General features: G+C 48.5%; 1 protein-coding gene across 1 annotated transcript in view; it reads right to left on the bottom strand.

The window, feature by feature from the left end:
• The window catches only part of vars1 (valyl-tRNA synthetase 1), a 66216-nt gene that overhangs the window by 28106 nt on the left and 24793 nt on the right, over nt 1-13317 (bottom strand). Inside the window, exons 21-22 of the mRNA XM_084337021.1 lie at nt 10759-10863; nt 2536-2683 (exon numbers count right to left, since the gene is read on the bottom strand). Coding sequence (XP_084193147.1) covers nt 2536-2683; nt 10759-10863 — 253 coding nt within the window. The remainder of the gene's footprint in view (nt 1-2535; nt 2684-10758; nt 10864-13317) is intronic.

The raw sequence follows: 13317 nt of genomic DNA on the forward strand, positions 1-13317 counted from the left end.
ACATTTAATTTTAATTGTTATGATTAAGTGTTCTAATGGACCAGTCAGTACGATGGATGATAAACAACAGTCTTTAGAGGTCGTTCTTTTTCCCAAAGTCAAGGCTAAGGAGGTACAGTAGATACATGACTGGTGTGGGCACAGGGGGTAAGAGAGTGATGGTCTGACTGGTGTGGGCACAGGGGGTAAGAGAGTGATGGTCTGACTGGTGTGGGCACAGGGGGTAAGAGAGTGATGGTCTGACTGGTGTGGGCACACAGGGGGTAAGAGAGTGATGGTCTGACTGGTGTGGGCACACAGGGGGTAAGAGAGTGATGGTCTGACTGGTGTGGGCACAGGGGGTAAGAGAGTGATGGTCTGACTGGTGTGGGCACACAGGGGGTAAGAGAGTGATGGTCTGACTGGTGTGGGCACACAGGGGGTAAGAGAGTGATGGTCTGACTGGTGTGGGCACACAGGGGGTAAGAGAGTGATGGTCTGACTGGTGTGGGCACAGGGGGTAAGAGAGTGATGGTCTGACTGGTGTGGGCACACAGGGGGTAAGAGAGTGATGGTCTGACTGGTGTGGGCACACAGGGGGTAAGAGAGTGATGGTCTGACTGGTGTGGGCACACAGGGGGTAAGAGAGTGATGGTCTGACTGGTGTGGGCACAGGGGGTAAGAGAGTGATGGTCTGACTGGTGTGGGCACACAGGGGGTAAGAGAGTGATGGTCTGACTGGTGTGGGCACAGGGGGTAAGACAGTGATGGTCTGACTGGTGTGGGCACACAGGGGGTAAGAGAGTGATGGTCTGACTGGTGTGGGCACACAGGGGGTAAGAGAGTGATGGTCTGACTGGTGTGGGCACAGGGGGTAAGAGAGTGATGGTCTGACTGGTGTGGGCACAGGGGGTAAGAGAGTGATGGTCTGACTGGCGTGGGCACAGGGGGTAAGAAGAGAGTGATGGTCTGACTGGTGTGGGCACAGGGGGTAAGAAGAGAGTGATGGTCTGACTGGTGTGGGCACAGGGGGTAAGAAGAGAGTGATGGTCTGACTGGTGTGGGCACAGGGGGTAAGAAGAGAGTGATGGTCTGACTGGTGTGGGCACAGGGGGTAAGAAGAGAGTGATGGTCTGACTGGTGTGGGCACAGGGGGTAAGAGAGTGATGGGTCTGACCTTGACTGGTGTGGGCACACAGGGGGTAAGAGAGTGATGGGTCTGACCTTGACTGGTGTGGGCACACAGGGGGTAAGAAGAGAGTGATGGGTCTGACTGGTGTGGGCACACAGGGGGTAAGAAGAGAGTGATGGGTCTGACTGGTGTGGGCACAGGGGGTAAGAGAGTGATGGGTCTGACTGGTGTGGGCACAGGGGGTAAGAAGAGAGTGATGGTCTGACTGGTGTGGGCACAGGGGGTAAGAGAGTGATGGGTCTGACCTTGACTGGTGTGGGCACACAGGGGGTAAGAGAGTGATGGTCTGACCTTGACTGGTGTGGGCACACAGGGGGTAAGAGAGTGATGGTCTGACTGGTGTGGGCACACAGGGGGTAAGAGTGATGGTCTGACTGGTGTGGGCACAGGGGGTAAGAGAGTGATGGTCTGACTGGTGTGGGCACACAGGGGGTAAGAGAGTGATGGTCTGACTGGTGTGGGCACAGGGGGTAAGAGAGTGATGGTCTGACTGGTGTGGGCACACAGGGGGTAAGAGAGTGATGGTCTGACTGGTGTGGGCACACAGGGGGTAAGAGAGTGATGGTCTGACTGGTGTGGGCACACAGGGGGTAAGAAGAGAGTGATGGTCTGACTGGTGTGGGCACACAGGGGGTAAGAAGAGAGTGATGGTCTGACTGGTGTGGGCACACAGGGGGTAAGAAGAGAGTGATGGTCTGACTGGTGTGGGCACAGGGGGTAAGAAGAGAGTGATGGTCTGACTGGTGTGGGCACACAGGGGGTAAGAGAGTGATGGTCTGACCTTGACTGGTGTGGGCACAGGGGGTAAGAGAGTGATGGTCTGACTGGTGTGGGCACACAGGGGGTAAGAGAGTGATGGGTTTGACCTTGACTGGTGTGGGCACACAGGGGGTAAGAGAGTGATGGTCTGACTGGTGTGGGCACACAGGGGGTAAGAGAGTGATGGTCTGACCTTGACTGGTGTGGGCACAGGGGGTAAGAGAGTGATGGGTCTGACCTTGACTGGTGTGGGCACACAGGGGGTAAGAGAGTGATGGGTCTGACCTTGACTGGTGTGGGCACACAGGGGGTAAGAAGAGAGTGATGGTCTGACTGGTGTGGGCACACAGGGGGTAAGAGAGTGATGGTCTGACCTTGACTGGTGTGGGCACACAGGGGGTAAGAGAGTGATGGTCTGACCTTGACTGGTGTGGGCACACAGGGGGTAAGAGAGTGATGGTCTGACCTTGACTGGTGTGGGCACACAGGGGGTAAGAGAGTGATGGGTCTGACCTTGACTGGTGTGGGCACACAGGGGGTAAGAGAGTGATGGTCTGACCTTGACTGGTGTGGGCACACAGGGGGTAAGAGAGTGATGGTCTGACCTTGACTGGTGTAGGCACACAGGGCGAAGCGCAGTGCGTCTGTACCACACTCTGGGATGCCACTGGGGTAGTCAGACCTCTGGCCCTGCATGGCCTTCTCCACCTCCACAGGGTCCAGGTTGCTCTCCTTCAGCTGGTCGTAAAGGCCCTGGAAGAGGGGGAGGTGTCGAGAGGGGGTATGGGGAGGGAGGGTGTAGGGAGGGAGGGGGAGGAAAGGAGGGAGTGAGGGAAGTGTAGAGAAGAGGGGAGGGAGGTGTAGAGAAGAGGGGAGGGAGGTGTAGAGAAGAGGGAGGTGTAGAGGAGGAGGGAGGTGTAGAGAAGGAGGGAGGTGTAGGGAAGGAGAGAGGTGTAGGGAAGGAGGGAGGTGTAGAGAAGGAGGGAGGGAGGTGTAGGGAAGGAGGGAGGTGTAGAGAAGGAGGGAGGTGTAGAGAAGGAGGGAGGGAGGTGTAGAGAAGGAGGGAGGTGTAGAGAAGGAGGGAGGGAGGTGTAGAGAAGGAGGGAGGGAGGTGTAGGGAAGGAGGGAGGTGTAGAGAAGGAGGGAGGGAGGTGTAGAGAAGGAGGGAGGTGTAGAGAAGGAGGGAGGGAGGTGTAGAGAAGGAGGGAGGGAGGTGTAGAGAAGGAGGGAGGTGTAGAGAAGGAGGGAGGTGTAGAGAAGGAGGGAGGTGTAGAGAAGGAGGGAGGTGTAGAGAAGGAGGGAGGTGTAGAGAAGGAGGGAGGTGTGGGGAAGGAGGGAGGTGTAGGGAAGGAGGGAGGGAGGTGTAGGGAAGGAGGGAGGTGTAGAGAAGGAGGGAGGTGTAGGGAAGGAGGGAGGTGTAGAGAAGGAGGGAGGTGTAGAGGAGGAGGGAGGTGTAGAGAAGGAGGGAGGTGTAGAGAAGGAGGGAGGTGTAGAGAAGGAGGGAGGTGTAGAGAAGGAGGGAGGTGTAGAGAAGGAGGGAGGTGTAGAGAAGGAGGGAGGTGTAGGGAAGGAGGGAGGGAGGTGTAGGGAAGGAGGGAGGTGTAGAGAAGGAGGGAGGTGTAGGGAAGGAGGGAGGTGTAGAGAAGGAGGGAGGTGTAGAGGAGGAGGGAGGTGTAGAGAAGGAGGGAGGTGTAGGGAAGGAGGGAGGGAGGTGTAGGGAAGGAGGGAGGTGTAGAGAAGGAGGGAGGTGTAGAGGAGGGAGGGAGGTGTAGGGAAGGAGGGAGGTGTAGAGGAGGGAGGTGTAGAGAAGGAGGGAGGTGTAGAGAAGGAGGGAGGTGTAGAGAAGGAGGGAGGTGTAGAGGAGGAGGGAGGTGTAGAGGAGGAGGGAGGTGTAGAGAAGGAGGGAGGGAGGTGTAGAGAAGGAGGGAGGTGTAGAGAAGGAGGGAGGTGTAGAGAAGGAGGGAGGTGTAGAGAAGGAGGGAGGTGTAGAGAAGGAGGGAGGTGTAGGGAAGGAGGGAGGTGTAGAGAAGGAGGGAGGTGTAGAGAAGGAGGGAGGTGTAGAGAAGGAGGGAGGTGTAGAGAAGGAGGGAGGTGTAGAGAAGGAGGGAGGTGTAGAGGAGGAGGGAGGTGTAGAGAAGGAGGGAGGTGTAGAGAAGGAGGGAGGTGTAGAGGAGGGAGGGAGGTGTAGAGGAGGGAGGTGTAGAGAAGGAGGGAGGTGTAGAGGAGGAGGGAGGTGTAGGGAAGAGGGGAGGGAGGTGTAGGGAAGAGGGGAGGGAGGTGTAGAGAAGGAGGGAGGTGTAGAGAAGGAGGGAGGTGTAGAGAAGGAGGGAGGTGTAGAGAAGGAGGGAGGTGTAGAGGAGGAGGGAGGTGTAGAGGAGGAGGGAGGTGTAGAGAAGAGGGGAGGGAGGTGTAGAGGAGGGAGGGAGGTGTAGAGAAGGAGGGAGGTGTAGAGAAGGGAGGGAGGTGTAGGGAAGAGGGGAGGGAGGTGTAGAGAAGGAGGGAGGTGTAGGGAAGAGGGGAGGGAGGTGTAGAGAAGGAGGGAGGTGTAGAGGAGGGAGGGAGGTGTAGGGAAGAGGGGAGGGAGGTGTAGAGGAGGGAGGGAGGTGTAGAGAAGGAGGGAGGTGTAGAGAAGAGGGGAGGGAGGTGTAGAGAAGGAGGGAGGTGTAGAGGAGGGAGGGAGGTGTAGGGAAGAGGGGAGGGAGGTGTAGAGAAGGAGGGAGGTGTAGAGGAGGGAGGGAGGTGTAGGGAAGAGGGGAGGGAGGTGTAGAGAAGGAGGGAGGTGTAGAGGAGGGAGGGAGGTGTAGAGAAGGAGGGAGGTGTAGAGGAGGGAGGGAGGTGTAGGGAAGAGGGGAGGGAGGTGTAGAGAAGGAGGGAGGTGTAGAGAAGAGGGGAGGGAGGTGTAGAGGAGGGAGGGAGGTGTAGAGAAGAGGGGAGGGAGGTGTAGAGGAGGGAGGGAGGTGTAGGGAAGGAGGTGTAGAGGAGGGAGGGAGGTGTAGGGAAGAGGGGAGGGAGGTGTAGAGAAGGAGGGAGGTGTAGGGAAGAGGGGAGGGAGGTGTAGAGGAGGGAGGGAGGTGTAGAGAAGGAGGTGTAGAGGAGGGAGGGAGGTGTAGGGAAGAGGGGAGGGAGGTGTAGAGGAGGGAGGGAGGTGTAGGGAAGAGGGGAGGGAGGTGTAGAGAAGGGAGGGAGGTGTAGGGAAGAGGGGAGGGAGGTGTAGGGAAGAGGGGAGGGAGGTGTAGAGAAGGAGGGAGGTGTAGGGAAGAGGGGAGGGAGGTGTAGAGAAGGAGATAAAAGGGAGAATGAGTAGGCTGTGGCGATCAATGAAGAGCTCAGACATATTGTATTTAGTCAATAACACCCCCTCACCTTAATAAAATGAGAAAACAATTGAGCAATCGATTTGAACTCTTAATTGGACAGAATGGACAAGGCTCTATAAAAAAAAGGCATCGTTAATCATGCTCCGAGCTGCGACAAGGAAGTGTAGCTTAACACCGGTCCGTCTCCAGTGTCCTCCAGGGGCAAGTCTGCTGCGCTCCAGCGAGCAGCTTCCTCCCGGCTGGGGGGGGGGGGGGGATTTATGGGCTCAATAAATGCTTGCCAGCTGCAGAAAAAGGTGCTTAATAAAGCTTACATAAGAGTACGGGCCCCAGGGGAGCAGTGTACGTCCCACGTGCAAAAACCCGACGGGATGAGTTTTTGACATGAGTGATCTTAAAATTATAACCCTCAATGTGAAGGGTATAAATAATGAGGTCAAGCGTCAAAAAATATTGCATTACCAACAACTACACAACAACATGTATAGATTATGGCTAGTTTGAATATAATGATCTGGAACACTGGTGGAATAAATAAACAACACAAACGCAAAAGCGTGCTCACACTGATGAAAAAAGAACAGGTGGACGTGGCTCTGCTAAGCGAAACGCACATTTTAGAGAAAGACATAGATACGTTAGCGGACAACACATATCATAACATTAGTCACTCTTCCTTTGGAACGAGAACTCGGGGAGTAGCCATAGTCGTTAGACGGAAGTTGAATATTGAATTGAAGGGAGTATGGTCTGATGCAGATGGTCGGATAACTATAGCTAAGATTTTACACAAGAACAGAAAAATAGCGTTGGTAGCGGTATACGCCCCAAATTTATATGAAGTTAGTTTCTTCACTACACTTACCAGAGCAATGTTAGACCTTCCTGAATACTCATTTATAATTGGTGCGGATTTTAATGCCATTTGGAATCCAAGGATGGACAAATCAAACCCCTCCTTTTCCAACGAACAAAAAAATTCATCTAATGCATTAAAGGATTGGTCGAAGATTACAGGCAGGGGTGGACGGTATAAACGGTATACGGTATAAACGGTATTAATTTGCTCTACGGTATGGATTTTGACTATACCGTGGAACCGGTAGAGCAGCTCTAAAATAGCAATGACGTCATGTAACCACAGCGCGACTATTTCAATCGCATTTGCCCCTAAAAATTGATCGAATTAGTCATAGATAATAGATATGTGCAAACTGGAAAAAGTTATTTAGGAGGCTTCACGCAGTGGGCGTGTCAACACGCAATTGTCATTTCATAATAAACACATATCACCGCGGCGCACAGCAAGTTTCAATTTCAGTTCCTAGCATTTTTAACCAGTGGAGAAAGGTATGAGAGATTTCCCTATCGTTTTTCTTATATGAATTATTCTACGTTAATAAAACATACCTGGTGATCAACTACAGTTTGCTGTAAACATTACGATATGTGTGTAGTGTTATGATAATGACGGCTGCAGCGGGAGGACGGCTGCAGCAGTGGATTTGCGAATAGCATGCAGCTGCAGAGCCGCAGAGCCAGGGGCTCTTTCAGGTCTGGTCACAGGCCCGTCAAACAGCGCCCCCCCACCCAACGGGTGAATTGGGCAATACTCCAATTCAGCCATTGGCAATTCAGCCGTTGGGTGGGGGGGGCGCTGTTGAGCGGGCCTGTGACCAGACCTGAAAGAGCCCCTGGCTCTGCGGCTCTGCAGCTACATATGCTTCTAGCAAAATCCAGCATCCAGCCCCGCTGTTTGCAATGGGAGCAGGAGTCTCGACTCGGGACTTATTTTATTTGGAATATAATGACTTTATACGCAAAAGTAGCCTAGTTTTAAGTTAAAATATTATAAATCTACATGCCTTGAGGATGTCATTCTTTATATAGCCTGCCTATCAGGCAAAAAAAATTATTCTAACAGAAACACTGATACCGTGATATATACCGTTACCGTCTATGCTTCAAATTATACCGTGATATACATTTTAGACCATACCGTCCACCCCTAATTACAGGTGTAAATGACTTATGGATCACTCAACCCCATGACCCGGAAGTACTCTTGTCGATCTGCGAGACATAACACATTATCCAGAATAGATTACGTTTTTACATCCGAGACTATTTGATAACTACGATGTGGAAATGATACCCAATGCATTGTCAGATCACTGTTATTTACTCTTAAAAGGAACATTTGGTATACTATCATCCCGAGCCCCAAGATGGCGATTTAACACAATGCTGCTTAATAACAAGGAATTCATTACACAAATCAAAGAAGCTCTTACGGTATTCCTACGGATGAATGCGAATTCGGTGCAGGACCCCAGAATATTATGGATGTCGACAAAGGGAATGATCAAGGATTTCACCGATAGCTTTTCCTCCCAAATACGCAAGAATCGATGCTCAAAACTGGCTGAACTGGAAACGCTTTACTCAACGACAACGTTATTTAATTCTTTACAATACAACAACTCGGTTCAACTGGAAAATCAAGTCAATATACTAAAAAAAGAGATTAACGCCATATACAGACAACAATCTGAAATTAGCACAAGACAACAGCAGTACTCCCAAGGTTCCAAACCAAGTCACCTATTAGCTATGCGATTAAGAGTCAACGCAAAATTTGCAGATATAACTACCATTAGAGCACAACAAGGACTTGTTACAGAACCCAAAGAAATAAACACGACATTCAAAGAATTCTACTCCAACTTATACAAATCAGAAACAACCTTCGATCAAAACAAAGTGGACACATATCTTAATCAAATTAACCTCCCTAAACTTTCAGAGGATGACGCTAAACAGTTAGAAACACCGATCACACTAGATGAACTTAGGGAGGCCATATCTGAAATGCAAAGTGGTAGGGCGCCTGGAAGAGACGGTATCCCACCAGAAATGTACCTCTCTTGTTGGGACATAATTGGACCCTTATTACTAAATATGATTTTATACTCAGTCAAGGAGGGGAACTTCCATAAGAACGACAATATTGCACTCATAACAGTCCTCCTTAAAAAAGACAAAGACCCCACTGAGTGCGGTAGTTATAGACCTTTAAGCCTCCTCGGAACCGATATCAAACTGTACTCTAAGGTATTAGCCATCAGATTACAAAAGCATATGACGTCTTTAATTCATCCTGATCAGACTGGCTTCATAAGAGGCCGCTTGATCACTGATAACATAAGACGATTACTACATGTACTAGATGCTAACAAGGACGACACCACACCTAAGGCGATGCTGTCCCTGGATGCAATGAAAGCTTTTGACAGGTTGGAATGGTCGTATCTATGGGCAGTATTAGAAAGGATGGGGTTAGGAAAAGGATTCATTGATATGATTAAAGTATTATACAAAGACCCATCGGCCATGATAACAGGTACAATCACCTCCGAAATCTTTCCGGTATCACGCTCTTCTAGACAGGGTTGCCCTCTTAGTCCCGGACTATTCGATTTATCATTAGAGCCTTTAGCACAATATATAAGACAATCCCAATCCATAGAACCAATCGTAATCAAGGGCACACAACATAAAATTAGTTTATATGCGGACGACGTAATACTGTTCATGCAAAACCCCAACACCGCATTGCCTCATCTTCTCAAGTTGATTGAGGACTTTGGAGATTTATCAGGATTTAGGATAAATTGGCCAAAGTCGGCCTTCCTCCCACTTAACGCCCCTGCAAAAAGAAATATAACCCTCCCAGAAGAGATACCGATGGTTAAACACTTTAGATGTTTGGGAGTTGAAATATTCCCTACCATAAGCCAAACGGTGAAGCACAATTACATAAAAATCCAAAACAAAATCAAATACGACCTTGTCAGGTGGTCAAAACTTAGAAACTCAGTACAAGCACGGATATCAATAGTTAAGATGGACGTCCTACCTAGAATCAACTTCTTCAGCTCAATGCTACCGTTACCCCCTCCAAAGGGTTACTGGAAAGAATTACACTCCTCCACATACAAATTTATTTGGAATAACAAACCACCACGTATAAAAAGATCCACCGCACAGAGAAACAAAGCCGACGGTGGTATGGCATTTCCAGATTTCCACCACTATTTTAAGGCGTACACTTTAAGACCACTGACAACATGGTTTGACCCCCAAGCATCAGTATCCTGGAGAAATTAAGAAGAAAATATAGTAGCTCCACATAGGCTGAAGGACATAGTGTACACCAAATTATCAATTAAGCAATGCGAACGGAAATTTGGCCCCATAATTACTCATGCGATCCGGATATGGCGTGAAACACAAAAAAAATACTCTATCCCACATAAATGGCATAATCATACTCCCTTATTCAATAACAATGCACTCTTGATTGGAAAACAACCTATAAGATTCCCTAGATGTGAAAAGCAAGGCATACACTCATTAGGAGACGTTTTCAACAAACTTTGTAGTTTCGATGAAATACGCAAATAATTTAATCTCACCAAGTCCACATATTATTTTTACGCAGTTATTGACATGTTTGAAGGCTCACGGTGTTCCATTAAGGATACCAATTGTACACCACAGATACCACAAATTCTTCTATGAAAGAGAGACATCGAGAGGTTTTGTTTCAGATTTTTATCATCAATTACTAACGGCCTCGTATGAAACCCTCCATCTAGACTCAGTCTGGAGGAGGGATATACCAGACCTGGAAATAGACTTTGACTGGCAAGAAGCCTGGGCAAATGTACGACTTGCATCAAGGAACCCGGACCATCAACAAATCAATCTTAACTATATTCACAGGACATACTTAACTCCTATAAGACTGAACAAAATGGGTCTTAAACAAGACTCCAAATGCTCCTTATGTACAAATGGGGACGAAGGGACATTTATGCACATGTACTGGGACTGCCCACCAGTTAAGATATTTTGGAAAGAAGTGACCCAGCAATTATCAAATCTCTTAACTCTGGATATACCTGTACACCCCTCTGTATTACTGCTGAATGATGTCTTTGAGTATGCAGTACCTCCACAGCTAAAGAGATTGGTTTTATCCGGTATCACAGTGGCTAAAAAGCTGATAGCATCACGATGGTTTCAACCGGAAAAAATGTGCCGGAAGGTCTGGATTCTTACATATCTCGATGTGATTTATCAAGAAATATCTACAGCTAGAATTTTGGGTCTCAATGAATCCAAAATGGCAATGTGGTTAGAAGTGGTGGAGAGAATAAAAGCTAGCATTTAATGGTAGTGTCTGGTTAGGAACAAGTTATAATGGTTGGATTATCCAATGGGGGGTCCGGGAGAGGGGGGTACGAGCTGGAGCATATGTGTGTTTGTATATCCTATTGTGTGTTGTCATGTTTGTTTATGTGTTTGTTTAAAAAATAATAAAAAAATTAAATACAAAAGAACCCGACGGGAGGGAAGGGCAAATGTGTGTGTGTGTGTGTGTGCATCTGTGTGTGTGTGTGTGTGTGTGTGTGCACTGTGTGCGTCTGTGTGTGTGCGTGTTACCTCTAAGGAGATCCCCGTGATCACGTCCAGAGGGTCGATGACGTTCCCCAGTGATTTGCTCATCTTCCTCCCGTGGGCATCCCTCACCACCGCATGCAGATAAACCTGGAGCGCAACAAAAGACAACATCACCCATCCTTTAACCAGGCAAGCTGAAATTCTTGACAGCAACCACCTGGGGGAATATTTGTTAGGGACAGGAGGGTTACACACATGCCGTGCACACACACACACACACACACTTTAATACTTTATTTGGTTCCACAAATTATATTACATAAACAGGGAATCAAATGTATCGGGGCCAAGCAGCACTGAACACTTAAGGGACACATAGCACCTCCTTCTCCATGTGGCTAAGCTGCCAATAATAGCTGAGACAGAGCAATATTTGGCAATTTGTTTGGCTTTTCTTTTAGACATTGCAGCAATTCTCAGACCGGTCATGGTGCATTTGTGTACATGGCCAAGACTTCCGAATACAAGTACACTATATCTACACCTATACCCAAGGTCGGCCATCACACTGAGCAGTGGTTGGTATTTGATATACTTGTCCCGGAAGGCCTGGTCCATGTACAGATCGAAGGTACAGCCTACTTCTATGACCAGCACCTCCCTGTGGCTGGTGTCAACAAAAACAACATCCGGTGTATTTGGTTTTGATTGATTGATTGAAAAGTTTATTAACAGATTGCAGAATGGGTACAATACAGTACAGCTCAATACATACAATTGTTAAGAGGATGCAGACCAGAGAAAGACTTTCGTCTTGTTTCCATCAGGGTCCCCCATTTTCAATTCATCATATGACACACATGACATACAGATAGACAGTACTGCTACATCTATACATTTATGACATACCAGATTTTCAAATACAGTACTGTTTGTGATACTAAAAAAAATCCAGAAGAAGAGTATATACATTTGACATAGAAACTGTGCATTGGGGGAGGTTGGGTAGGTGGGGTGGGGCTGTACATTGGAGGTGGGGGGGGGGGGGTTGGGTAGGGGGGGGGGGGGACACACTGTACATTGGAATACTGACATACATTTGACATGGAAACTGTACATTGGAGGAGGTTGGGTAGGTGGGGTGGGGTTGGGTGGGGCTGTACATTGGAATACTGACAAAGCCATGCTTGGTCTTTATTGTACAACTGGGTTAGGACATTTGTAGGGGCCAGTTTTGAATTGCAGTCTCCCGTAGGTGTTCTTTGAGAGTGTTTTTGAAGGTGGGTAGTGATTTACATTCCTTTACAGCTTAGGGCGTTCCACATTGTTGTGGCATAATTGCGAAACGTGTTTAGTCCCTTGTTTGAGCCGAATCTGGGTTTTACATGATTTGTGGAGCTCCCTCTGGTGTTGTGATCGTGGTATTCACTGACCTTTGGGAAGTATTTTGACATGTACATTGGTACCTTGGTCGTGTAGTGTATCTTGTAGACCAGGCCCATTGCAAGTTGCTGTACTCTGTTGTCTACTCTAAGCCATCCTAGGTTGGCAAAGTGTGCAGGGGTGAGGTGGGTTCTAGGAGTCAGGTCAAGCAGTAGTCTGACTAGTTTGTTTTGAGATGTTTGTAATTTGGTTTTTAGTGCCTTTGAGGTGCTTTGGTACCATGAGGTGCAAGCATAGTCGTAGTACCCTTGAATGAGTGCTCCTGCCAGAGTCTTCAGGGTATTCTTGTTTACCAGGGAGGAGATCCGGTACAAGAATCGAGTTCGTTGATTGACTTTTTTTATTACATTGGATGCCATTTTGTCACAGGAAAGATTAGCCTCTAGGATGGAACCCAGGTAGGTAATTTCATCTTTCCTTGTGACAATATTGTCACCCATGTATGTTAGCAAAGACATCGTTGGTAAGGCCAAACCACTCTGGTTTCACTCTGGCATGTTTGTACATTGCTGCACTAGATGGTGATATGTTCCGTACCACATCAGACACAATGTCCACAATACGGTCATGACGAGCGATGTACAGGTGTTTGTATGCATTACATCCGTTTGTTATGTGTGCAATGGATTCTAGGTGTTGTGACTCCTGATGGTTTAAACAGAATGGACTGTGAGTTTGAGGATACCAAGTGGACAGATTGTATTGAGTGGGTAATACCTGCAGTCTTGCTTTGATGGTACATTTTAAAACATCCTCACCAACAGCAGCGTTCTTATACACTGAGTGTGAGACTGAGTGGTCAGCAAACTCCAAACAAGCTAGCTTTCCCTGTAGTCTGAGTCCACACCAGTGCTGCCTGATCTCAGACTGCTTCACGCTGAGCAGAACCCTCCTTGCAGAGTCTCTGTGCAGTTCGACAGTCTCTTCCTGCGGTGTTGTGATGTTGGCCTTCACAACCACACAGGGGTCTGTGATCAGTTCATCAGAGACAGGGACTTCACACACACACACACACACACACACACACACACACGCCTGGCAGTCGCCCAATGCAACCACACGTCTTACACCGTTAAGTCACTGAGCAGCTCCAACTGAGCAGTGAAGGGTTAAGTGCCTTGCTCAAGGCCACATCCACGGTAGCTGTTGAGGATGAAG

The sequence above is a fragment of the Notolepis coatsorum genome (genome assembly GCF_963971535.1).
Source record: "Notolepis coatsorum genome assembly, chromosome: 19".
NCBI lineage: Eukaryota > Metazoa > Chordata > Actinopteri > Aulopiformes > Paralepididae > Notolepis > Notolepis coatsorum.